General features: G+C 37.0%; 1 protein-coding gene across 1 annotated transcript in view; it reads left to right on the top strand.

The window, feature by feature from the left end:
• CA8 (carbonic anhydrase 8) overlaps positions 1-21,861 on the top strand; it is a 95,464-nt gene extending 73,603 nt beyond the window's left edge. The window contains exons 8-9 of the mRNA XM_044780191.2: positions 470-639; positions 20,842-21,861. Of these exons, the coding sequence (XP_044636126.1) occupies positions 470-604 (135 nt within the window). The 3' untranslated portion in view covers positions 605-639; positions 20,842-21,861. The remainder of the gene's footprint in view (positions 1-469; positions 640-20,841) is intronic.
• Positions 21,862-27,137: the final 5,276 nt, after the last annotated feature.

The following is a 27,137-nucleotide window of genomic DNA, read 5'->3' on the forward strand; positions in this document are numbered from 1 at the left end:
AAAGAGAATCTTTTGATGAAGAAAACCTCCATCTAATAAGTCTAACAGCTAGTCAGTATTATAATACAGTGATGTCAGAATTCATTAATTAAAGATATATTTGGGAAGCATTTAAGAACCCATTCATTTGTTCATTCTGTCTTTTTATGTTACAGACAGGCATAAAAGCTTTCTGAGAGCGGTGTATACCATTTTTGCGTTAACAAATCCAGCAGGTTTCTATGGGTAGTGGGGTTGTCTAGATACCTTGACTTCTCTACTTCTTCTGTCTTCCTTTCTCTTGCAGGGATCTTATCTTGTCTAATGTCTCTGGTCTGGAAGAATTAAGTCTGTTTTTCTCTTTTTGGAAATTTAATTTTAATTTTCTCTTTTAGTTGTAATTTATGCATGTTTTAAGTCATTTATGAAACTCCAGTTTTGTTAATGTCTGGTAAATGACTAATCTATTTTGTTCTGCTTTTATTTTCAGATTGAAGAATTTCGAAGGCTGAGGACACACGTTAAGGGGGCAGAACTTGTGGAAGGCTGCGATGGGATTCTTGGGGACAATTTTAGACCCACTCAGCCACTTAGTGACAGAGTCATTAGAGCTGCATTTCAGTAGCCAAAGAGAATAGGAACAAGTCCATCTTTGTCTGGGTATGTGCAGATTAAGTAAGGAAAATGGGCACATAGTTATGTAAACCTGTCATGCCAAAGTTACTTTCCTGGCGATACTGATAATTTAGCAGTATGAGTCTACTTTATTTTGATAAAATTTGTGACACATTCTCAAGCGCCATTAATTACAAGTGAGATGGTTTTCAAAAATTTCATGTAGTGATGAAAAGATCTACAATCCTTATATTTTCCTACCACAGCAGCCTTTAATTCCAAGTTTTGCTTTAATATTGGCTTTCATAAGGAAAGTCACCCTGAGGCAGAGAAACAGTGGTATGCCAGTTCCTCTTTAGTACTTTACTGTGTTGCACCCTTGAAGCTGCAGCAATCACCGCCTGATGACTGAGGAATGTAAACGACGGGGTTAGAGGAGTATGGGAGCCCCAGAGCTGACCCTCGCTGTCTCATGCAGTTTTGATGGTCTTGTTTATCGGGGTAGGTGAGGGCAGATCTGGCATGAATGAAAATGCTTGTCCTGTGGAAGTGCTTTTATTTGATAGATCAAGAAGCACTTATTAATTATCTGAATATGGTATATTTCTTTATTGATTGAAACATAACCTATACATTTCAATATATTGAATTCAGTCTATGTATTCCTTACCCTTAAGGAGCTAACCAAATAATGTGTCACAAACGTGGAGAAGATAAAATATACGTAAATGACTGTACACTTGGTTATTTCTTTACCTTGCAAATTGCTTAAGAGCGCCTACATAGGTCGGGGCACATCACTGGCCAACAAGGCTTCCCGTAGAGGAAGGCAGCTATTGGAACAGCTTCCTAGGCGAGCAGGACAGAGCTCTGACTGTTTGATGGACCCTTGTGAGTACGTGCTCACATAATGTGTGAGTGGTCCAGTGGGCTGGAGAGTCACAGATGAGCAGAAGCCTCTGGCCTCCTGCTGCTCACAGTCTCATGAGCTGGACAGTTGACATGGGAATTTTTAAAGGTGACCATTTAGTCCATGTTTCCAAATCCGTTTTTCCTGCCTCTCCATTTTACTATACTGTACATACCCAGGACTCCAGCCAAACTATCTGTTTTCTTCTGTGAACGTGCTTTGCTCACATAGCCCTTCCTGCCCTTCCTTTTGCTTCTTAAAATCCTAGCTGCCCTACAAGCCCAGCTCAAATACTGCTCTCAGCATGAGCTCTCTGCTTCTTCCTTCCATCGTACCTCTCATTTCACGTTCTTTTGTCCGTTTGCTGTTTGTGTATTTATTTTCTCCATTAATTTCAAGCTTCTTAAGAGTTCAAACATTTATTTTCTTTGACTCGATAATGACACGTAACACTGTGTGTCTTGAATGTCTTTAGACAAATTAGAAGTCTCTTAGAACTACACGTGTCCTGGATCAGCCGGCCATGTTTCTCATTCGTTCTCAGTGTCTAAGTTAGCCAGCACGGCTCATCTCCCCCTTCTTCTAACTTGACTTTGGTAGGAATGAGTGGAAGCTTCCAGTAATTCATATATGGTAACAGTGGAGAAAATCCAAGAGTGCTTCAAGCTAGGCCTTATCATGGATGAGCTAAAAAATTAAAATAATATTTAATCAAAAATTATTATTGAGTGCCTACTTTGTGATTGGTTCTGAATATACCAGAAGTGAGAACAGATGTGGTCTCTGTATTCCTAAAACTTAGAGTCTGAGGTAGGGAGCCTGATAATGGAAAAAGAAATACTTCAAAGATATACAAATTGTAATAAGTTCCATGAATGAGAAGAACAAAGAAATGTACTGAAGGAGATTTCAGATCGAGGAAATTTCTTCTTCAAAGGCCCTGCGGGGCTACTCCCTGTGGAGGAGGTAAGAATTTGATGCACTGAGGTGCCTGAAAGAAGGCCCTATGAGTCTTGGGTGTAGAAATCAAAGGGGAGAGTTAGGCAGGGCCCATATTTTAGGGGCCTTGTCAGCCATGTCAAGGCATCTGTATTTTGTTGTTGATGCATTGAGAACCTGTAAGACTTCTACTCAGGGGAGTGGCCTGATCGCATGAATGTTTTTAATAGATCACAGTGGCTGGAGAATGAATGGATAGGGTTACAGTGGGCTAGGGCAGGAGTAGAAAGATACTTTGGAAGTCTGCCAGTATGCCAAGGTGAAAGATATGGAGGCTCAGATACTAGAATAGTAGTGGAGATGGAGAGAAGTTAATGTATGTGAAATAGACATTGAAAGTGGTATCTACTGATCAAGTGGATGAGGGTGGAGGAAGATGGAAATATCAAAGATAACTTCTGGGGTTTGGGGCTTTAGAAACTGTGGATAGAGTGCCATTGAGTGACAGAAGGAAAGCTGGAGGAGGCTCTGTTTGGGATGGAAAGATAAAGAGTTGACTGGGAGCAATTTGAAAGACAGATGCCTGTCAATCACAATAGTGGACCCATCATGAAGGTAGCTGGAATTTCAGGAGTGGGGATCAGAAAAGAGGTGTGAACTGAAGATGGGAGTCATTGGCATAGAGATTTTGTGTGTGTGTGTATATATATATATTTAATATATATAATATATAAATAAAATATAATATGTGTATATACGTAATGTTCTAATGCCACATAGAGATTACCTCATTAAGTGTTCACAAGATCTTATATGAGACTTTATAGAAGAGTTAATTGAAGCACAGAGAAGTTAGGTCACTTGCCCAAAGTAGTGCAGTCGTTGAGCAGCAGAGCTGGAAATTGGACCCAGGGAGCCTGACTGGCAGAGCCCTTTTTCTTAACCACTACGTTGCAGAGATCAGAGAGTGTCCCAGCACTGTCAGCCAGGGTGGCATGACAATGAGGGATGCTTGTTAGGTTGCAGCAGGCTGAAGATGAGTGTGAAAGGAGGAGGTAGAGATACCATGTGATGGCAGGTCTTCATAGTCTGAGCTGGTAGGGGAGCAGAAATCTGCGGCAACAGAGATGGGATGGGAATGAGGGAGACTTTTTTTAAATGAAAGAAATACAAAATCTTTTCTGTATGCTGGGGGGCATGAGCCAGTACATGGGAGAGGCTGAAGATGCTGTTTCTCAGTGGGACTAATCCTAGCAATGAAATCTCTGAGAGGTTGAAAGGGGATGAAATCCTAAGCAGATGTGGAGAATGGCTTTTGTTAAGAGAATGGACACTTTCTGTGCTGTAATAGGAATGAAGATGGAGGTGGTGGTTTATAGATTTAGTGTTTCCATGAGTTACTCTTATTTATTTGAGCTTTCTCTCCTTTTATCTCTGTGAGTCTGGCTAAGGGTTTGTCAATTTTGTTTATTTGCTCAAAGAACTAGCTCTTTGTTTCATTCATCTTTCTGCTGTCTTTTTTGTCTCAATTGCATTTATTTCTGCCCTGTTTTTAATTATTTCCCCCCTTCTGTTGACTTTGAGTTTTGTTTGTTCTTTTTCTAATTCTGTTAGGTGTAATTTGAGATTGCTTATTTGGGATTTTTCTTATTTGTTAAGGTCAGCCTGTATTGTGATGAATTTCCCTCTTAGGACTGCTTTTGCTGCATCCCATGTGAGTTAGTATGGTATGTTTTCATTTTCATTTGTCTCCAGGTATTTTTTGATTTCTCCTTTAATTTCTTCAATGATCCATTAGTTGCTCAGTAATGTTATTTAGTCTCCATATCTTTGTCCCTTTCTCACCTTTTGTCTTGTAGTTAATTTCTAGTTTCATAGCATTATGGTCAGAAAAAGTGCTTGTTATTATTTCAGTCCTCTTAAATTTATTGAGGCTTGCCTTATTTCCCAGTGTATGATCTATCCATAAGAATGTTCCATGCACACTTGAGAAGAATGTGTATTCTACTGTTTTTGGATGGAGTATTCTATATGTATCTATTAAGTCCATCCGGTCTAGTTTTTCATTTAATTCCACTGTTTCCTTGTTGACTTTCTGTCTAGATGATTTATCCACTGATATGGGTGGAGTGTTGAGGTCCCCTACTATTATTGTGTTGTTGTTAATGTCTCCTTTTAGGTTTCTTAATAGTTGCTTTATATACTTTGGTGCTCCTGTGTTGGGTGCATATATATTTGTGTTATGTTTTCTTGGTGGAGTGTCCCTTTTATCATCATATATTGCTCCTCTTTGCCTCTATTTACCTGTTTTATCTTGGGGTCTACTTTGTCTTATATAAGTATGGCAACATCTGCTTTCTTTTGTTTACCATTAGCTTGGAGTATTGTCTTCCATCCCTTTACTCTGAGCCTGTGTTTGTCATTGGAGCTGAGATGTATTTCCTTGAGGGAGCATATTTTTGGGTCTTGTTTTTTAATCTATCCCATCACTCTGTGTCTTTTTATTGGAGAACTCAGTCCATTTACATTTAGAGTGATTATTGATATGTGAGGGCCATATTAATTAATTAATTTTTAAATTAATTAATGCCACCATTTTATCACTTGTTTTCAGTTCTCCTGCATTTCCTTTGTTCCTTGTCCCGTGTATTTCAGACTACCAATTTGGTTAGGTAGTTTTCTATGCTGGTTTTCTTAGTTTTCTCCTTATTTATTATTTGTGCCTCTGTTCTACTTTTTTGTTTAGTGGTTACTATGAAGTTTGTATGAAAAATCTCATAGATGAGATAGATAGTCCATTTTCTGATAACCTCCTATTTCTTTAGACTAAGCTGATCCAATCCTTTCCTTTTCCCCTCCTAAGTTGTTTTTGTCACATCTTACTCCATCTGGTGTCATGAGTTTGTGGTTAAAATGACAAGATTATGTTTACTTTTGTTTTTTTCCTTCTCTTTATCTTTAATGTTATACTTGAATATTTGCTAACCTATTCTGATGGACAGCTACAATTTTCTGATTTTGTCTACCTATTTATCTCCTTACTCAGGGCTTTTTAATCTTTTTCTTCTTTCTTTTTCAGGTATGGGGGCCTTCTTGAGGATTTCTTGTAGGGGGTCATCTTGTGGCGATGAACTCTGTTAGGTTTTGTCTATCTGGGAAAGTTTTTATTTCTCCATCGTATCTGAAGGATATTTTTGCCAGATAGAGTATCCTTGGCTGTGAGTTTTTTGTTCTTCAAAGATGTGAATATATCATTCCACTCTCTCTTAGCCTGTAAGGTTTCTGCTGAGAAATCCACTGAAAGCCTGATAGGGTTTCCTATGTAAGTTATTTTCTTCTGCCTTGTTGCCCTTAGTATTTTTCCTTTGTCATTGACTTTTGCCAGCTTCACTACTGTATGCCTTGCGGCAAGTCTTTTTACACTGATATAGTCAGGAGATCTGTTTGTCTCTTTCACCTGCATTTCCATCTCCTTCCCCAGGTTTGGGAAGTTTTCTGCTATGTATTTCTTTGAACAAGCTTTCTGCTCCATTCTCCTTCTCTTCTCCTTCTAGAATGCCTATAATCCTTATGTTGCATTTCCTAATTGAATTGGATATTTCTTGGAGAATTTATCCATTTTTTTTTTTAGTCTTAATTCTCTCTCCTCTTCCATCTGAAGCATTTCTATATTTCTGTCCTCAGTAGTACTGACTTGTTCCTCCATAATATCAGCTCTATTGTTCAGGGAATCCATGTTCTTCATCTCATCCATTGTCTTTCATCTCCAGTATTTCTGATTGGTTCTTCTTTATAGTGTCAATCTCTTTTGTGAAGTAGGTCCTGAATTCATTGAACTGTCTATCTGCATTTTCTTGTAACTCACTGACTTTTTTATGATAGCTATTTTGAATTCTCTATCATTTAGATTATAGATTTCTGTGCCTTCAGGACTGGTTTTGGGTACTCATAATTTTCGCTCTGAGCTGGAGTTTTAATATATTTTTTCATACTGCTAGATGGTGTGGCTTTGTGCTTCCACATTGTGGTAATATTTAATCGCTGCTTCTGTAATTGACCTGCTGACACTGGATGGGGGTCAAGAGGTGTGTGTTCTGAGCCTGCTATGATCCATACCACAGCTCCCAGGTGCTGCACTGGGGTGCTGGACGGTGGGGAAGGACACTTCCTTTCTCCTGTGTGATCTTGGGGCCTTCTTGCTCTGCCCTTGCTATCTGCTCTCCTGGGGTGTTAGCTTGATGAAGAAACCCCTGTGATAGCTAGTCACTTCTGTGTGGGGCTTTTCCCCTGGGCTGTGAGGGACCTCAGAGATTGATGGTGTTCCTGTAGAGGGCCAAAATCCCCTCCCCCATTTCCTCTTCAAGCCACATGCAATCCCTGGGTCGCTGTCCAGAAGCTTTCTCTTACATCATTCCACTTCCTTGGGGCAGGGAGCTCCAGCACCTCTGCTTTCTGATGTATGGCTGCGTGGGTCTCTCAGATGCCTTTTGTGTTGTGTGGGTGTCCTCTGTTTTAATATGAATGTCCTTTTCATTGTATCTTAGAGGGGAGAGTTTATGGGGAAAGCTCACTCCACCATGATGCTCCCATGACTTACTTTGATTATTTAAGGAAGATTGGGGTAGTAGCTAGGAGAGGTGAGGGCAGCAGGGAAGATGGGAGATTGGAGCAGAGTGAAGGCTGGAAGGGTAGGCTTATAGCAGTGACCCAGAAGGAGGGGCAGGCAATGAGGTGCGATGAGGTTTGGTGAACATGAATTTATGAATGTCTCCAGTCTAGGTTTAGTATACTCTCTGTGAATATCAGCAACTATAAGTGACACTTTTTATGAAACAAGATTGTTGCCTTGAATTTTTGATCCATATCTGGTCCTAGATCAGAGTTGCCTCTCTCTAAATAGCTGAATAACTGTCACTGTTTTATCCCTCTCTTTCACACACACACACAAAGACTAAAATGTTGTTTATGAGATTACATCTATTTCAGATACTTCATATTCATTAGGAGGATAATATGTAATTTTTCAAAGTTTTAAATTGATTACAATTTAGGTGTTTTAAAAAGGAGGATGGATTTGTGTCCTTATCTTGGTGGCTGAAATTACTTAAAGGGAGTCACTTTTCCAAAAATTCGTAAGAATGGTGCAGGAATTCTTTCAAAGGCAACTCCAATTCTGACTTCATCCTTTTATGAATACATTTTTGATCCTTTTATCTTGAAATGTGTAATACAAATCTAGTCATAGTTCTACATAAAATTATATTGGGAAATCAGGCTTATGGATGTGTGCTTTTTATTTGATATTTAATAATGCCCTAAGGCAGGTAATTCAAATTTTTATTAAAGTGAAATGATTTGGCTGTCTGACTTTGAATTTAATGCATGAATGTTTCATTTAAGCTCTTGGAACCGAAAAGGAGAAAATTTTTTTTCTGATAGTTCTCTAAAAAATGTTTAAAATAATTCAGGTTTATTTTAGCTATGTTTTATAAAATAACTTTAGTTTTTGGACTTAAAGTGACTTTTTTTTTTTTTTTTGCATGACATGTCTAGACATCTGGAGGGCTTTGATAACCAAGACGTATTATTCCCATGAATAATCTGTAACTTTTTATATTACCACTTAAAAGTATGAACTATGGTTTTGTACTTGTTTGAAGAATTGGCATATCACTCACCCAGGTGCTGGAAATTCTTTAGGTCAGTGGTGCTAGTTCAGATTCCCGGGAGCAAACTGACATTAAATGATCCTTTACCCATTGAATTTTCTATATGATGTTGGAGAACCAAATCTTAACAACAACAAACAAGAAATAAGACCAAGTGAAAGGTCCAGTTTACTTGTCGTTCTTGACATCATAATATTGGTACTAACCTTCTGACAACACGATTATTTGCCTATTTGTTTCATTAAGTATTAGCCTTTTTTTTTAAAGGTTATTCTGTCTGTTCAAAGACTTGCGTCTTTCCCCTGTGACTCAGATATTGTTAAACTGCACACATGTTTATAGTAACTGTAATTAATTATAATTATTTTCTGTAAAGCCAATGCCACAAGCCTCTTTAAATAGTTTCTTTTTTCCCCTTATAAGGTGAAAATATAGGTATACTCCAAATAGGTCAGAAAAAAAAAAACAGTAAAAGGGAAGAAGAAAAAGAGGGGTTATGAAGCAAGCATCTCGGAATGATCTTTTTGTCAAACTTGCGCTTGTTTTTTTTTCTGGGTTTTTGGAGTCATCCTTGACTGTGTTGAACTCTTCCCCACATATGCTTTTGTAATTAATAATATTGTCTTCTTAGCTTTAAGAAAGCTGTAGCTAACATCAATTTCATATCAGTTTTCCTTTATAACCTAAAAGAGTTCTAGGTTAGAAAATGATAAGGCATTATAGAAAGGGAGGGGGCTTTGTGGGGAAAGAGGGAATGTCAACTCTGAATGACCAAGTAGGTAAAAGCTATTATCCTTCCAGGATAAATGGAAAGCTCAAAGCCATATTTTCAGTCAATAGAACTTGGACTCTCCTCACTCTAATAATTTAACATGTTGCACAGCATTAGGGTGAGAAATGAAAGCTCGATGGATATAGCTGTTTTCTATTTACTGTAGCATATAGAATTTCCTGAAAATGGAATGGATTTCCTAAGGGATTTCAAAATGATTTCAGGAAAATGCCAAAATGCCAAGGATGCTCAACCTAGCTATTATGTTTTGATTATGTGATATAAAAATTGCTATTAACCCAAGAATGAAAAATATCAATGCTGTATAGGCCTTTTTTCCCCCAGATTATTGAACAAGGAAAATAATCCCTGGTTCCAAATCTGTCTTTAACTTTTTGTGTTTTAGAAATGTTAATAATTTATTGTGGATAAAAATTCCTGAATGATTTAGTTTCTTTCTCCTCCCATGAATTTAAACAAAATTGTGTTTGGAAGAAGAAAAGAGAACATTTTGCTGTCATGGGCCAACTTGTATTTTGAGCATTAATATTTTCTGATACCTTAAATATAGTAGTTTCATGATTTTAAACCTGAAGAATTTATTTTCCATAAAAAAATCACTGAGACCAGGTTCTCTCATCTAAACTTGTTGTATAATGCCTTTTACCTCATGGGTGCTCATTTTTGGTAATTTCCCCAAATCAATTTTTTAACTTTATTCTTCCATTTTGAGACTTATTAAGAAAACCTTATAAAGAGGCATTCATTTCAATTTCCTTCTCATTTACCTGCTATCTGTTCTCTCTGGTTTCTCTTTTCCATGATGAAGTTCATAGAGACTTAGGAAAGCAAAGTCATCATAGCCCAGGGAACTATAAAATATAAAAGCTCAGTATCCCAATGGACCTTCCAGTAGGCCCCTTCCTGGTGGGGTCCTTGGGCCTCAGCCTGGGGGCCCGCTCACTCTGTAGGTGACTCATCTATGCCCGCAACTTTTGTTACCTTCTGTTACCCTTCATTTATATTCCTGAGCCAGGTCTCTCTATTAAGTACTGGAATTGAATGACCAAGTGTCTGTATGACTTTTCTTTTGGATATGTCAAAGGCGTTTCAAACTTAATATATACGATTGAACTTACGATCTTCCTTCACAGACCTGGCTCTCTTCCAGTTTTCTTAGAAACCCAAGTCATACTTGACACCTTTCTTCTTCATCTCACCTCATCTGTCCAATTTGTCATTTAGTTCTGCAGATTTGCCTCTGAGAGCCCCCAGATCCATCTGTGTGTCTCCATTTCCATCATCACAATCCATCAAGTTAGTATCATTTCTCATCTAGACTGTTGCAAGAACATCCTCCCTCTCTTCTACATAGGATTGTTAAGGAAGATGTATAAAAATAAAAGACATGGGTGGCACAGAGAGCTCAAACTTGTGTGTCAACTCTGATTGATTGACATGAGCTGTCTTAAGAGTGTTGAGAAGGATTCTGAATCCACATCTGAGCACGGTGGGAAAGAATGACGTGACTAATTCTTACCATCTTCCATTGGGGCATGGTGGTAGTATGGTAGTTTGTTATTGCCATCCACATGGAAGTTTGTGTTTATTGGCATATGATGTAAATGTCTCAGCTATTAAGGTGCAGAGACTTTTGAAAATGAAAGTTAGAAAATTGATCTGCATTAGATCTACTGATATGTAGCTTGGTATTAACAATTACAGGGGGTACAGAAACATGGTGAAATGACTGAAGTCCCCTGATCTACCTTTTTAATATTTTTATTTCATTACATGGGAGTTACGGTCCTGATGATTATACATAGCAAATTACTTAGATGTAGAAAACTCTAGGAGGAGAAGATTATGGCATGGTAGTATGGAGGAGCTTAGCCTAGACCTCTTTATAGGAATGGAAGCCATCTCCTCAAGAAGGGAAAAGGGTAAGTTAGAGAAGAAACCATGTAAGAGAAAGGTAGGTACTGACATGACCCTCACAAGGGTGAGAAACAGTGTATTAAAAAAAAATATATATATATATATATATATTAGCTCTGAGCTAACATACATGTCCACATTCCTCTATTTTATATGTGGGATGCCTACCACAGCATGGCTTGCTAAGTGGTGCCACGTCTGCATCCAGGATCCAAACTGGCGAACTCCGGGCCGCCGAAGCAGAACCTGAACACTTAACCATTGTGCGACCGGACCAATGCTAAAATATTTTTAATAAAAATATACCATACAAAAAATTTGTTCATTTAACTATATAGGTCTTGGAGGTATTTCTGTGTTAGTACAAATAGATTTGCCATATTCTTTTGGCTACTTTAGTTTTAATTAAAGAAACATTCCAGTTAAAACTTGTTTTGATAACATACAAAGCTAAAATAATCTAGACAATGCCCAATATCTTGGACAGAATCGGAAATATTTGTTAGATAATATGGAGGTTTTCCCAATCAAGAAATTTCCCACTAAGAAACACAGTCTCACAATAAATTAATGGTTAAAATAAGAAAATCACATTGGTTTTGGATGAGTCTGTTTTCCATTACAGTACTTCTTGAAACTCTATCAAAATTTTTAAATCCTTGTTGTACTTTTAGTGGTCAGAAGCTCATAAAGGTCTTTAGGGTTTGTCTGCAGGAAATATTTTCAGAGATGTCTCAGGAGCATGGCATTGAATTGGATCTCAAAAAGTGATTTAATCTAGTCTTCTGCCTGAAGGTCTTCAACTAAATTATTCCAGATGGTTGCTCCCCATAGCTAGAAACAAACAAGCAAACAAACCTTTGTTGTCTGAGAAGACCTACTTCAGAGTGTTTTCACTCCTGCATAATGCAAAAAGGAAAAGAAAAGCCCTCATGAAATACTGTCTGTAAAATATTAACTGAATTGGAATGCCATTTTGATACTAATATTTTTATGGTTTGCCGTAAATGTTTTTGATTAATGTAACTGGTTATATTACAAATATTACAAGATTTATGTTTTTCCTCGGTTTGCAGCATGCGAGAATTCCTATAACCTTTTTGCTGCAGAGAAACTCATGTAATTTTTACAGATATGAATGTTCATTCTGGTTTTAGTGTGGGTACAACCAACGGTTCTCTAATGATATCTTTTCTTTAAAGAATGATTATATTTAGTGGGTCCCAGCAATAAAATCACTATAATGAGGAATAAAAGATTGTAAATAAGAATAACAATGTTATTCATCATCTAAATTAGTCATTTATGGCACATTCTTATACCTGAAATATTTCCATAGGAAATAATGTTAAAACCCACATTTACTTATAATTAGACATAATACAAACCTTCTCTCATTATAATAGTTGCCCAAATCCCAATTCAACTTAATTTCATTGACTTTGATTTCTGGACTAAAAGCATTAAGCTTGAACTAGTGAAAAATGTATAATATGTGCATTCAATTAAGAAGTAATTAGATACTCAATCACCCTTACAACACACCAGGGATTAGGGAAGAAGGAAGAAAAATGTGATGCACTGTAGTGTATAGAACAATTTTGTTAATTAGTTTAGTTCTAATTGAGATTGAGAAAGTGTCAAGGTATCATAACATAGGTTTACTTCTGAGTAACTTTAAAAGCTAAGTTTAATGTTATGACACTTTGATGCAGAGTGATGTAGAAATGACTAAGCTGTATGATTTATCCTGGAGTTTAGATTAAAAAATTTATACATTCACTCTAAGGTAGACATGTTAGTGAGTGGTGAGAAGGAAAAGAACAAACACTTTTTTATGTTTCAGACATTCTGCTATATTTTATTTCGTTAATCCTCACAACAATCCTGTGAGGCATATGTTTTCCTTTTTATTTTAGAGGTAAAGAAACTGAGGCTGGGAGTCGTTGAGTAACTTGCTCAAGGTCACAGCCAGTAAAGGGCAAAGCAAGGATTCAGACCCACGTAGGTTTGACTGCAAACCTTGAGCTCTTTTCAAGCCACCACATTTCAAATAACAAAAGGGAGGAAATTATGAAGTCCTCGTGTATCTTTGCCTCCTTATCTCTTTTAGATAAGTTCATGGGAGTGAGATTTCTGGGCAAAAGCACATGCATGTTTTCATTTTTGGTAAAATATTGCTAAAATACCTTCTCTAAGGGTTATACTATTTATGCTTGCACCATTGATTGAATATTTTATAGAAGGTGTTTTTGCCATTTTTTCAGTCAGTCACTCTTGTATACTTTCCACCTCTTTCTCATCTCCTTTTTACTCCTCACTTTCTTGAAATGTGTTGCTCTCCATCTCCCTTTTGAAATTGCTGTGGCAAGAGTCACCTGTGATTTCCTTCTGTTTTTGTTCTTTGTTCCCGTATCTCCAAATATAATACATGTTCATGGCAGAAAATCCAAGCAATGCAGAACAAAATGAATAAGAAGCAAACATCTCTCAAACCCTTCTCTCAGTGCTGGCCATCTCCAGCACTGGGGTCCCTGGTGAACCCGGAGGCTCTGTAGCACAGAGGGGTATGGTTCGGGTTCCAACTGACTCCGCCACTGATTAGTTCCGTGACCTTGAAAAGTTACTGAGATCTCTCAGTCTCCTTTTTCATCACTTAAAAGAAGGCCGGAATAGTATCCACTTCACAGGGGGGTTGTGAAGGTACGATGAGATATCTGGAGGGCTCTGGAGTCAGCTGGGATGTGGCTTGATGGGGACCGTGGCACCTCCACTTGCTGCTCCACAAGTTGGGCAAATAACTAATATTCTTTCAGCCTCAGTATCCTCATCTATGAAGTGGAGATAGTAAGAGTCAGGCCTCCTAGAGATGTTGTGAGGATTAAATGAAATATGGTAAAATACACAGTGGAGTGCTTAGCAGAGGGTTAGCATTCAATAAATGTGAGCTATTACTGTTATTATTGTTGTTGCTATTATCACTAACAATTTTGATTAGTGTAGTTTTCTATTATGTTGTTAATATTTTTTCATTGAAAGAATATTGCTTAAGTTTGCCCTTAGCTTTCTTACTAATCTTTCATATAGTTCCTGATAACCTTTTAGCTGATTGAGTTTTCTAAATAGACTGTTGATCGCATCTGTAAATAATGACAATTTTATCTCCTCCTTTATAATTTTAATTCTTCTTATCTCATTGCACCGTCTAGTACCTCCAGAATAATGTTAAATAATGAACAGTGATATCTGGTACTCCTTTCTTATTTCTGATACACTTGGATTTCTATTTCCAAATCCAGTAACATCATTCCCACTCTCTTCCCTTTGAATCTTCAGAGGCATTTGATGCTCTTGACCTCTTCCTTTCTCTTTCTCCTTTCTGTCCTTATTTTCCTTCCTCATGATCTGATACTGTTATTAGTGGGTATGTTGAAAAATAAGGTGGCTGTATGCCCTTGCTTGAAAAGGAAGGACATTAATTGTTAACCTTCTGTTGTTTGTATGGCAGCATTCTAGGGGCTCTGTGAAAATATGAACATAATCGGACAAAGGCTCTCCCCTGAAGGAGCTTCCAGCCTAGTGCTGGGAGTAAATCAGGTACACAGCCAACTCCAAGTCAAAGCAGCATGTGACAGCTGCCCAAGAAGGTGTTCTACAAGTGTCCAGGAGAAAGAGACCGTTCTGAAAGAGAGAGTCCTCATGTCTAGCATATTGCTAGTTCTTAAAAGACTCTCATTTTTGAGATTTTACACTGAATTAACTTACTTAGAGAGCTTTGCTTTGCTGGGTTATCAGTTAGCTGAGCCAGACTCCCTGGCACGGAGGTCAGCCCTGGGCCCTGCAGCAGCCTTTGAGAAGGGCATGTGTGCATGCATCCTTTTTTATTTTTAATAGCTTTCTGGGAAATTCTACAATAGCGATTTGATTTTCACGCATTCCCTAGGGTATCTTCAGAGAAGGTAATTTAAGATTCAGAAATAGTCACATGAAAGATAGCATCTGTTATAATTATATTGAAATAGCTGATGATTTAGAAGATTTCTTAGGATATGGCCATACTTCAAGGTCTCATTATGAACAATGATCATTGTGCAGTAGAAGATTTCCTTTTGCAGTTAAGCTTTCTTATTATTTATATATAGATAAATGGGTATTTAGAGGAAGTCCCAAAGGGGAGAAAGTCAGCCTGATTGTTGTTGTATATTCATAGTGTCATTTCTTTAGATTGTTTTACCAAATAAATTTATATTCTGATTACCAAGTAATACAGTTATTGTAGAAACTTTAGAACTTAATGTATAAAAAGGAACTTTTGTATCAAATAATGATAATCCATTGAACATAGGTGATTAATTTTGTTTCTACCACAAACTGCAGTAAAATAACAGGAAAGAGATTATTTTTAAGTACACAAACCTACAAGGATAGAGAAAACAAAAGAGGAGACAACAGCAATAATATTTTGGAAGCTGGAAGCAGATGGTTGTGTGGTAATGGATTTGGCAGATGTGAGCAACAAGCCTGCTTACGTGACAGAAATTCTCAAAGTCCCAGGAATTGGTGACAACAGCTATCTCTAGAAGTTGAAGTGAAGCGAGAGTAAAATCCTCTGTATCGGTTAAAAGCTGGTTGAGAAGCAGTTACATCTCCAAATCCCCTCCCAGCCTTTGCTGGATACCTGGAGATGCTTATCCTCCCGAGGTGATGAAGAAAATCTCTCTATTAGGGGACATGGGCACAGTTGAGGATCAAGATACCTCACTGAAAATAGGGTGAGTAAATAACATCCTCATACCTCATGTTCCCCTCCTCCCCCACTTGGCCTCCAGTATACTCGCAGAAAGGGCTCTACTCAGACCCAGGGCTGGAAGAGTCTTTCTGGAGAATCTGAAACCCAGGGGTTTTCTACTGAAATAACCCAGCTGGCTCATCCTATGGTGAGGGCACGACAGACAAGCGCTTCCTGTGTGCTTGGAGGCTCCGCTCTGGTTTTCTTGTAGTGGTGGTTCCCATTCTTAGGTATGAGCAGTTAAGAGTATTTGAAGAGAGGCTATTATGTATAAGAGCCCAAAACACAGAGGAAGGCAGGCTATAAGAATTAAATACTTAGGAAGAGAAAAACTTCAAAAAAAGTAATCATTCATATCTCCAGAGTGGTAAGGAAAGAAATTGCAACCGTGAAACAGGAATAGGATGCTATTAAGAAAGGGAATATTAAAAAAAAAAAAAGAGCTTTTGGAAATTGAAACATGATAGAAGAAATGAAAAATATTTATAGGAGAAGTAGCACAGAATTAAAGAAATCTCTCAGAAACTAGAGCAAAAAGAGGAGAGAATAAAATAATAAAACCGTAGGACCAGTCTAGGAGGCTCATTATCCAAATAATAGAAAGACTAGAGAGAGAACAGAGAAAATGGAGAGAGAAAGCAGCAACAAAATCATTAAAAAGATTTTCTCCAAACTCATGGACATAAATTTACAAATTGTAAGGACCCACTGAATTTCCAGCAGAGTAGATCAAAATGCACCCACACCAAAGCACTACCGCTGTGGGATTTCTGAACACAGAGGGAGAAGTTACAGGGAGAAAAGAAGCCAGCCAAAATCAAAGGACGTGGAATTTGAATATCAGACTTCTCCACAGCAACACTGGAGGCTAAAAGTCAGTGAAGCATGACCTTTAGAATTCTTAGGCAAAATTACAACCTGCCTGGAATTTCTTCCCCTGTCAAACGTTCAATAATGTGAAATGACTTTTCAAAGTCATTTTCAGATATCAAGGTCATTGAAAATTTATTTCCCAGGAAGCTACTAAAAGATGTGCTTCACCAAAATGGAGTAAGCTGAGAAAACAGATGTGGGATTTAGAAAATAGGAAATCTAATAAAGGAGAATGGCAATGGAGATTGCCAGAATGATAGTGAAATGAAGTTGTAGGCATAGAGGATGTCAGTCCAGATGTGAGCAGATGAGAAGGTTCCAGAAGAGCTTTCTCCAGGAAGATGAAATTGATAGATTGCAGGATATGCCTTAACTTCTTGAGAGGAGAGTCAGGCAATTGATAGGTAGTTTTTGATAGAGTACGTAGAAACCTGAAGTGGAAAAATCCCAAGGTAATTATTCGCTCTAGAGAAAAAAAATTGTGCAGGAAAAGAAAACTAATGATATACAGTCATGCATTGCTTAATGACGAGGACATGTTCTGAGAAATGTGTCATTAGGCGATTTCGTTGTGTGAACATCAGAGTGTGCTTCCACAAATCTAGATGGTACAGCCTAATACACACCTAAGCTACAGGGTACTAATCTTATGGGACCACCATCATATACGTGGTCCATTGTTGACCGAAACATTGTTAGGTGGCACATGACTGGATTAATACATGTAGTTGAGCTCTGAATAATATTTACATCATCACAGTAATAGAAATTGAATATTGATTGATCCAGCCAAAGTTACTATATAACCATATTGGAAGGATGAGTGAAGGAAAGAGCTTATGTGTGTATGGATGATGTGGGGAGGTGTGGGGGCCTGATGGGAGGCAAGAGTCACACCTTCATTTTCCATAGGGAAAGTCTACAGACAGTACTAAAATAGAAAATTGAAAAGGAGCAATACAATCACACTCCTTGTTCTATGGTTTTAATAAAATAATCGGCTAAAAGAGTTGAGGAAGAGGAAATTTGTGCCATATGGGACAGGGGACTGATAGTGTTCATAAAAAACCTTCTAGAACTGTTTAACTCTTTAAACTATGTGCATGTATAATTTTGATACAAATAAAAGTACAAATTTGGGCCAGCCCATGGCATAGTGGTTAGTTTGCATGCTCCGCTTCAGCAGCCCAGGGTTTGTGGGTTTGGATCTAGGGCATGGACTTACGCACTGGTTATCAAGCCATGCTGTGGTGGCTTCCTACATACAAAAAATAGAGGAATATTGGCATAGATCTTAGCTCAGGGCCAATCTTCCTCACCAAGAAAAAAAAAAGCAATTGCTACTGCCGTTTTGTTATACTTTTTTATGTGTGTATGTACACACACACACATACATAAATACCTGCATTTTCTTGGAGTGTTTGCTTTGGGCCAGATATTATGCTGGACCTTGGGAACACAGTGCAGATGAGATCAAGTATGATTCCATCCCATGAAAACTTTCTCTGAAATACTGAAAAGTAAATTTCAAACACATTGTGGAAAATAATAGGCCATTTAGTAGTTCAATTTTCAGCTAGTGAAATGTCTATAAAATCAACTGAAATCGTCAATTGTAGCTCAGTTATATGCCTGGGAGGCACTGTTGTCACATTATATCTGTTGTCATAGTACTTTCTCACACAAGCTCTGCAAAGGAGGTGGTGTTATCTGAGGCTCGGGAGGGGCAAGCAGATTGCCTAAAATCTTGCAGCAAGTTGGTGGCAGAGCTGAGATTTGAATTTGGGTCTCTGATTCCAAATCTGTACCCTAGATTGTGATCAGTTGAAAGATCAAGTGAAGACACTCAGGTAATCTGGTATCTGCAGTGAACAAGATCAAACATCCATCTTGGAAGGGAGTTAATATAAACATCATCCTCAGAGTGTCTTGGCATCAGAAGGTGACATTTTCTTTGTTTGAAAAATATAGAGGAGAAAAAGCTCAATAAGCATAGGCTATTACCTTTATTTTCTTCCGTGAAGGAGATTTTAGCAGAGTGAGTACTTAAATTCACCAGCAGAATCCATACTCAGGTAAGTTGGAGTTCATTCAGCATTCATTGAGAACCCTCTAAATCAAAGCCTTAGAGCTTCAAAAATGAGTGAGACACCTATGAGCACATGCACATGTGGATGTATGTTCAATGTCAAAATGCCTTGGGTCAAGACCTGACCTTGTTTGATTAGAGCAATTGTGTATTTACTTACCTGTCTTTGGCTTAATTGATGTTCTGGAGCATGGCAGCTTAATTTTGAAAATGGTTGGATATATTCTTAAAATGAAATTTCATTACTTTCATAAACTTGGAATATTTGCCTCTAGACTAGCCTTTCCCAAATGTGTTCTGCAGAGCTTTCGTCCATCAAGACATTTGTTTGTCAAATCAAGAGATGACTGTCCACATAAATTTGGAGAAGCCTGCATATAATATCCTCTCGTTGGAGATTTACAAGAACTCTGAGACAGTTTTGTATGAAAGAACCATAATTTACTATATGTAACCAGAGTTTCCAAACTTCTTTTGAATGTGGATTCATTTTTTTGATCAACTTCTTGAGTTACGTGGAACACATTTTAGGAAACGGAGGATTCTGGGTTATTTTCCTTTTGCAGAAAATTCATACATTGTGATCTTTAGGCTCCCTTTAGCTCTGAAATGCCGTGGCTTTACAATTTTAATCATCAGTCAATTTCATGTCAGTCACTTTGATTTATAATTTATTGCAAAACTCAGAGTTGGTGTGTTAAGTTGAATATGTAGATTCTTACTGCTGAATGAGGAGACACCAGCCAACCACAGGAGTTGGCTGGTAACTCTTTCCTGGCATCTGAGCTTCCACTTTGGGGAAGTGGAAACCCTGGGGCCATTTTGATTGAAGGCACGGTTTCACTACACTGACACAAAGGAGGTAAAGTCACAAGGTTTGCTAATTACAAGTCCCAGAACAGGGGCACAATTAACCTTGGGAAGGGCAGTTCTCTATCCCAGGTCATGCATGAGTCATCAGGAGATGGAGAGCAGGGTAGCAAGCACCTATTACTTATAAGGTGATTGAGGTGGCAGTCACTAGCTTTTGAGGGCTTAACTCTGAGTGGTCATTTTAAAAGGTGCCCTGGGAGAAGCAAGGTGGGAACTTGTGGCAGAAATCCTAATCTTTGGTCCTTGTCTAAATGTCTAGACTCTGGATGAGAACAGGGTTGTCATACTGTAAAATGCCTAGGCACAACTCAGAATGGCTGTTTTCTCATTACATAGGTTATAATTGTCAAATATACATGTAAACAATGTCTTATTTTAACTTTGAAATCATAGCTTTGAGACGTAATCTTGAAGACATGATCATGACTCATTATCTTCTTTGAAATGTAGTTTGGAAATATATATCCCAGCATTATAAATATTTTCTATTAAATTGTACCGGAAATTATATATATATTTATATGCACATATGCATACATACATGGACATGTATATATGTTCAGGCACATCCACATCCACACCATATATGGACCATTTTAAAGCGTATTCCATTGCATCGTAATTTATTAAGGAAGGAAGTCATTTAGTTTGTGTCCAGTTTTTTGCTGCAGTGAATATCCCTACACATAAGATCTTTGCATGATCAGATGGTTGTATCTGTATGTTAAGCTCCTAGATGCATAATTCTGGGTCCAAAAGTGTATGCATTCTAAATTTTAATAGATACTTGTTGTCCAAAAGACTGGACCAGTTTACATTTAGCAACTGTATAAGTGTCAGTTTCACCATTCCCATCTCTGGCAACACGAGTAGAAGTTATTGAACTAAAATCTTAGCTAATATCATTTTACTAAAAGGGAAATTCATTATCTCAAAAAGTACTATTGTTTCATGTATTATTCTATATTACTTACCCATTTATTTAATAGAATTGTAAAGTTATTTGAGGACTAGGAAGAGGTGGTCTTTGTGCTCAAGCGATTACCATCTGTGATATTTATTACACATGAAATTAATTACAATAACTTAAAACTTTATTAAAACATGATATAGACAATTTTGTTTAGAAAATTCAAACAGTAGTTTATTTTGGTTGAAAATATTTGTTTCTATGAAATTTTGCATTAATAGATTCTGCCATAGAAATAAAATATGGTAGACTTTCTGGAAAAATTGCAGAGATGACAGACTTGAGCATGAAGATATTTTTGGAATTGCCCCATTTTCTTAGGAAATTTTTAGTTTTTCCTGTCTCTCGTTGGACTGTAAAAAGACTTTTCAGTCTGCTGGGGAGGAATGTCAGTAACATAATTGATTCATTCTTTTTGCCTGAAGGAGGAAGACAATGGTCCTGTGGTGCCCTTGGATGAGAAATGGAAACTTTTGAGCAGCAGCTTCGGTTCATCCTCAAAGCCTGCATTGTTTGTCTTCATCTAATCCAACTTGATGGACGTGTGTGACAGCTGCCAGTACACATGCTCTAGTGAAATATTTGAAATGGCCGTACCTTCAAAAGAAACCCCATCTTGTATATCCTCATCACTGCTGCTAGTATTCATATTTTTGCACATACTGTTTATTGCTTATGTGTAGAAGAAATGAAACTAGTTTTCAGACTTGTTAGTAATATGAATATATATTGTATATTAATATTGAAACAGGAAAAATACATTTTCAGCGTTACCGGTCTTTCATTTCCTGTCTCCAACAGAAAATTCACTCATTTGGAGGACAATGTAATTCTTGATAATAAAATAAGAGTTGTGATCAAGAACAGCATACAGCTTCAAAATGGAATGTGAAGGATTGGTAAAAATCGTATCTCATGTTATTTTTCAGCCCTCATACGACGGTTAATGTCAGGCTCGTTTGTTATAGAAAACAATTGGGGAGTTAATGCAAGAACGTAATACTCATTTATATAACTTTCATAGTTAAAAGATTTAATTGAACATGTGGATCTAATTGTATTTATTTGATGTATTAGAAGCTGTGGTTTCTAGAGATTTGAGAAAGGTGTAAGAAATAGAATAAAAAGAAAGTGGGTACGACATACTGAGAATAGTTTTATTTTCCATGATAAAAACATAAATTTAATAGTATCCTATGATAATTTAGTGTGGTGTATTTTGTAAGAATTTAAAATATTTTATTCTATGGATTTCACTTCTTCATATATTGAGATGTTTCTTTCAAAGATGAGCAACAATATCCTTATTTTAATTAATTTTAAGTGCTACTGGAAAATTTCAGCATATGCTTAGATGTAGTTAGATGTGACAGAGTGAGATAATTTATGTAAGAGTGCCTGGCACAAAGCAAGTGCTTAATAAAGGTTATTTGTTGTTATTATAATTATTGTTGTAAAACTAATGACTTCAACATCATAATCCAAATTGGGAGGGATTTTTGTGATGCAAAATATCTAAGTTGGAAATAGAAATAATACAGGCGGAATAAGTATGTGTTGAGAGGTTTTGGATGTGTTAGGTAGCAGTTGTAATAATGAAAGTCTTAAATACAAGTAAGTATCACGCCAAGTACCCCTGGAAATGGAGGTGAAGAGGCTCCTGGTGGAGGCCTGGGCAGGGATAGAAAGGACTAGAGCTGCAGCAGAGTGAGGAAAGTCGAGGCTCGTGAAGGGGTGGGATCTGCCCATCACCATGGGCCACATCAGGGCAGCATCAGGCAGAGCCTTGGAGAGGCAGAGAGAGGCCCTGGATGCTTTTTTTTGGTGGTGTATACAAAAATGAAGAAATGGCCAATCACGGTTACAAAAACTGTGGCATATTTAAACACTTAGAGACAAAAAGTGGTACCACACCCTTGCCGACCATTGGCTGCAGGTGTAGCCTCATTTATAGTTAACACCAAAAGATGAGATCTGAATCCTTTTGTGACTGAGAGGCCGATCAGATGGCGTCCCGGCTTTCCTTTGGTAGACCCTGGGTTCAGGCCATGGAACGAAACAGTGCACAGGCCCCCAGCCTCTCTGCTCCTAATGGGTTGGCACTGAGCAGCCAGAGTGTTCTTGGACTTAACTTCTAACACTTCTTGTGGTCTCCAACTGTCCGTCCCTGAAAAATGCAAAAGAAGCATAACAGGAAACACTAATTCCGATGACTTTCAGGCTGTTATCTATTTGCTCATATTTCCCCCTCCAAAATGTTTTTTTTTAAATTGAAATAGTCAAATTTATTTACTGTGTATTTTCTGAGTCAAAAGACTGAAATGAACTACTTGGTTCAGCTTGTGGTGTCCATTGGGCAGGTTGTGCAGAAACTTAATATTCTTCAATATGGAAAGCCCCTTCATTCCACAATCAGGTAGCTCAGACTCAGAATATGAATACTGTTTATAGTGATGCTTTTGTAGGAATGAATTTGAAAGGGTACTTTGTCAGTTAGCAGAAGCGCAAGTAACTGATCTCAAATCTGTCCAGTTTTCATTGTGGCCTGGGAAAGAAAAGTAAAAGTATTTGATGGGCCCTGAAGTTGGGAAAGGAACCTCTCAAAGCAAAAGTGTGTGTGTGGGAGGAGTTAACTAGGGACAAATGACAAATTTCACAGATCTTGAAATTTAATTTAGGGTAGATTTTGTTTACCTAACACAGGAAAAAAAGGTGACAAACGAGTGTTCTTCCACCTAGCTTACACATATATAAGCACCTCTGGTAATTAATGTACCTGATGATGTGTAAAGTAATATTGTCTCAGAAGGTTTATCAGTTAAGATAATTTGAGTCTTCTCTTTTTTTGTGGGTCAGTCTAGCTAAAGGCTTGCCGATTTTGTTGATCCTTTCAAAGAACCAGCATTTGATTTTGTTGGTTTTCTCTACTGTGTTTGTATTCTCTGTTCATTTAGTTCTGCTCTAATCTTTATTCCTTCTGCTTTCTTTGGGTTTAATTTGTGCTTTTTCCAGTATCGTAAGGTGGAAGATTAAGTTATTGATTTGAGATCTTCTGTTTTAATAAGGGCATTTACAGTTATAAATTTTCCTCTAAGCATTGCTTTAGCTGCATCCTGTAAGTTCTGTTTGTTACGTTTTTGTTTCTAATTGGCCTTGTGTTTTCTTCTTTGACCTAATGGTTATTTAGGAGTGTGTTGCTTAATTTCCCCATATTTATGAATTCTCAGATTTCTGTTACTGATTTATAATTTCCCTCCATTGTGGTTAGAGAACATACTTTGTATGATTTCAACCCTTTTAAATTTATTGAGGTTTGTTTTATGGCCTAACATATGGTTCATCCTGGAGAATGTTCTGTGTAGACTTAAGATGAATGTGTATTCTGCTCTTGTTGGCTGGTGTGTTCTATAGATGTCTGTTAGATCTGGTTGGCTTATGGTGTTGTTCGAGTCTTCTCTTTTCTTGTTGATCTTCTTCCTATTTCTATCTGTTATTGAAAGTAGGATATTGAAGTCTCCAACTATTCTTGTTGAATTGTTTGTTTCTTGCTTCAATTCATCAGCTTTTTCTTCATGCATTTTGGGCCTCTGTTGTTTAGGTGTATATATGTTTATAATTTTCATATCCTCCTGATGGAGTCACCCTTTCATCATTATAAAATGCCTCTATCTCTAGCAATATTTTCACTTTAAAAAATACTTTGTCAGATAGTATAGCCACTCCAGCTTTCTGTTTGCATGATACATCTTTTTCCATCCTTTTACATGTACCCTATTTGTATTTTTGAATCTAAAGTACATCTTGGTAGACAGGTTAAAGTTAGTTCTTTTTTTTCGTTCAGCCTGACAATCTCTCTGCCTTTGATTGGATTGTTTAACCCATTCACATTTAATGCTGTTGTTGATATAATTGGATTTATGTCTGCCATTTTACTTTTTGTTGTCTCATGTCTTTTTTTCTTTTGGTTCCTCTATTCTTCTTCTATTGCCTTCTTTTGCATTAGGTGAATATTTTCTAGTGTACTGTTTTAGTTGCTTTAATGATTTTTATTTAACTTTTTTTCAGTTTATTTTCTTAGTAGTTGCTTGAGGGCTTACCACCTATATGTTAATTTATCAGAAGCTACTTCAGATTTGTATTAACTTCATTACAGTGAGATATTGGAAATGCTTCCCCTATATTTTTCTATTCCCTCATTCCCCTTTTTTGTGCTATTATTATTCCACATACTGCATTTATATGTGCTACAAACCTACAATATATTGTTATAATTATTACTTTATATAATTGCATGTCTATTTAAAAAGCTAAGAAAAGAAAGGAGAACAAGTATATATTTATAAAATTTCTTATATTAACCTTATTATTTACCATTTCTTATTTTTTAAATTTGAGTCTATGGATTCAAGTTACCATCTGGTGTCATTTTCTTACTCCAATATTACTTTGTTCTTACCTACCTCCTTTGTGCTGTTATGGTCAAATATGTTACATTTCTATATGTTCTAAGCCTAACAGTACAACTATATAACATTGTTTTATACAGTTATTTTTTAATTAAGAGAAAAAAGGAAAGAATATGGATTTATACTATCTTTTACAGTTACATAGTTACCTATACCAATGCTCTTTGTTTTTTGGTGTGGATTCAGATTACTGTTTGGGCTTACTTGGTTTCAGGCTGAAGATCTTTCTTTAATATTTCTTGTAGGGCAAGTCTGCTAGCAACAAATTCTTTTAGTTTTTGTTTATATGGGAATGTCTTTATTTCAGCTTTACTTGTGAAAGATAGTTTTGCTGGATATTAGGTTCTTGGTTGACAGTTTTTCTTTTAGCGCTTGGAGTATGACATCCTACTGCCTTCTGGCCTCTTCTTCCTAATGAGATGTCAACTATTAAATTTAATGGGGTTCCTTTCTGCGTGACAAGTCATTTTTCTTGCTGCTTTCTCTCCTTTCCTTCTGGTACTCCTATTATGCCTATGTTAGTGCACTTAATAGTGTTCCATATTTCTCTAGTGTCTGTTCATTTTACCCTCTTCCTCCCCTTGCTCCCTCTGGGGCTTATTTTGGTGGTTGCTTGCTTGTTTATTTGTTTAGTGGTTTGGCTGGACTGTTTTCATCATATCTACTCTTCCATGTGATGTGAAGCCTATGATGTGGCTCCTCAGAGAGCTGCAGCTCTGGGCATGTGCCCAGTCACCCTCAGATGAGAATGATTTAACCGGGTTTTCTTTGATTGTCCCTTTCCTTGGTCTGTCACTAAGCTCTTTGCCTCCATTGGTATCACACCTAGCTGTTAGGTCCACTAATTGTTAGCTGATTGCTCTGCTCTATTGTTTTTGACAATGCCTTGGGGCATAAATTACTCCATATAGAATTCAGTTAAATTTAGGCCTCTTTGGGACAGATTAGTGGTTACCAGAGAGGAAGGGGATTGGGGATTGGGCATAAGGGTTAAAGGGGCACATATGTACGGTGACAGATAAAAATTAGACTATTGGTGGTAAGCATGATGCATTCTATACAGAAAGTGATAGATAATAATGTACACCTGAAATTACACGTTATAAACCATTATGACCTCAATAAAATAATTGAAAAAAAATCCAGGCCTCTTTGCAGGAGTAGTTTGGAGGTCAGCTTCGATGTTTGTTCTGACCCCAGGATAATTCTTCTTAGCTATCTCTTTCCCTGGCTCTTGCTTATAAAATAGCTGGTGGTTGACCTAGTTACCCTCATACAGCTAACAGTCTTTAATATTTTAATTTCGTACTTTAAATTTCCTCTTCTTCTTCTTTTTTATTCTGCCAGTTATGGTTGTTTCTTTGGGGAGCAGCAGGGCTGTGGAGTTCCTCACATTGCCATTCTGGATGTAATTCTCTGTTATTTAAGGTAGTGCATTATTCAAAATGTCAGGCAATCAGTTCCCTTTTGGAATTTTTCACTTGGGTAAGCATATTTTTCAAAATTTTATGTCAAATATCATCATTGTGATTGAGGGTAGACTCATGCTGTTTGATAAAGTTTCTTAAAATGACAATGAAATTGACATAACAATATTAGTTAACTTATTGAGTTAATTGCTCTGAAATTTTATTTCTCCAATTTCTCTCTTCTAACTTATTAATTAAAAGTGATTAATTAGTATTTGCTGATTAATGATTTTCAAGTCTTAACTTTACAAACTTAACCCCAAGATGGCATGTGCATAGATAGACATTCAATAAACCTCATTTTTCTTAGAATCCATCCACTTCTATTGGAACATATTAATATAGCAAATATTGATACAATAAGCAACCTATAGTAATTTAATGCAGAATATTATCTTGGGTCTTAGTATTGAGTATTATAAAAAGACATGAAGCATTATACACTGATGATGTAAGGCAACTCCTAAGGATATGCACACAGAAACATTCTTTCCTTATTTTAAACATGTTCCCTGCCTTTGTGTAGAGTTGTTTCTTGTGCTGCTTCTGCAATAAGCTCTTAACTGGTACTTACTGAGGGAGTGAGGTGTGAGATAATGGCCCTTTGGACATTTTTAAGAAAGATAAAAACAACACAGAAGAAAGGATTTTAAACTGGAAATTTTGTGTTGTATCAGACTTAGATGACATTGTAATAAAGCGTTCTAGAAGTTTTATACTACAGGTTGTACAGGAATGCCCGTTTGGAAATGAAGCTATTGAGTTTTAAGAAACTTCAATTTCTGA

The sequence above is a fragment of the Equus asinus genome, chromosome 12 (assembly GCF_041296235.1).
Source record: "Equus asinus isolate D_3611 breed Donkey chromosome 12, EquAss-T2T_v2, whole genome shotgun sequence".
Taxonomy (NCBI): Eukaryota; Metazoa; Chordata; class Mammalia; order Perissodactyla; family Equidae; genus Equus; species Equus asinus.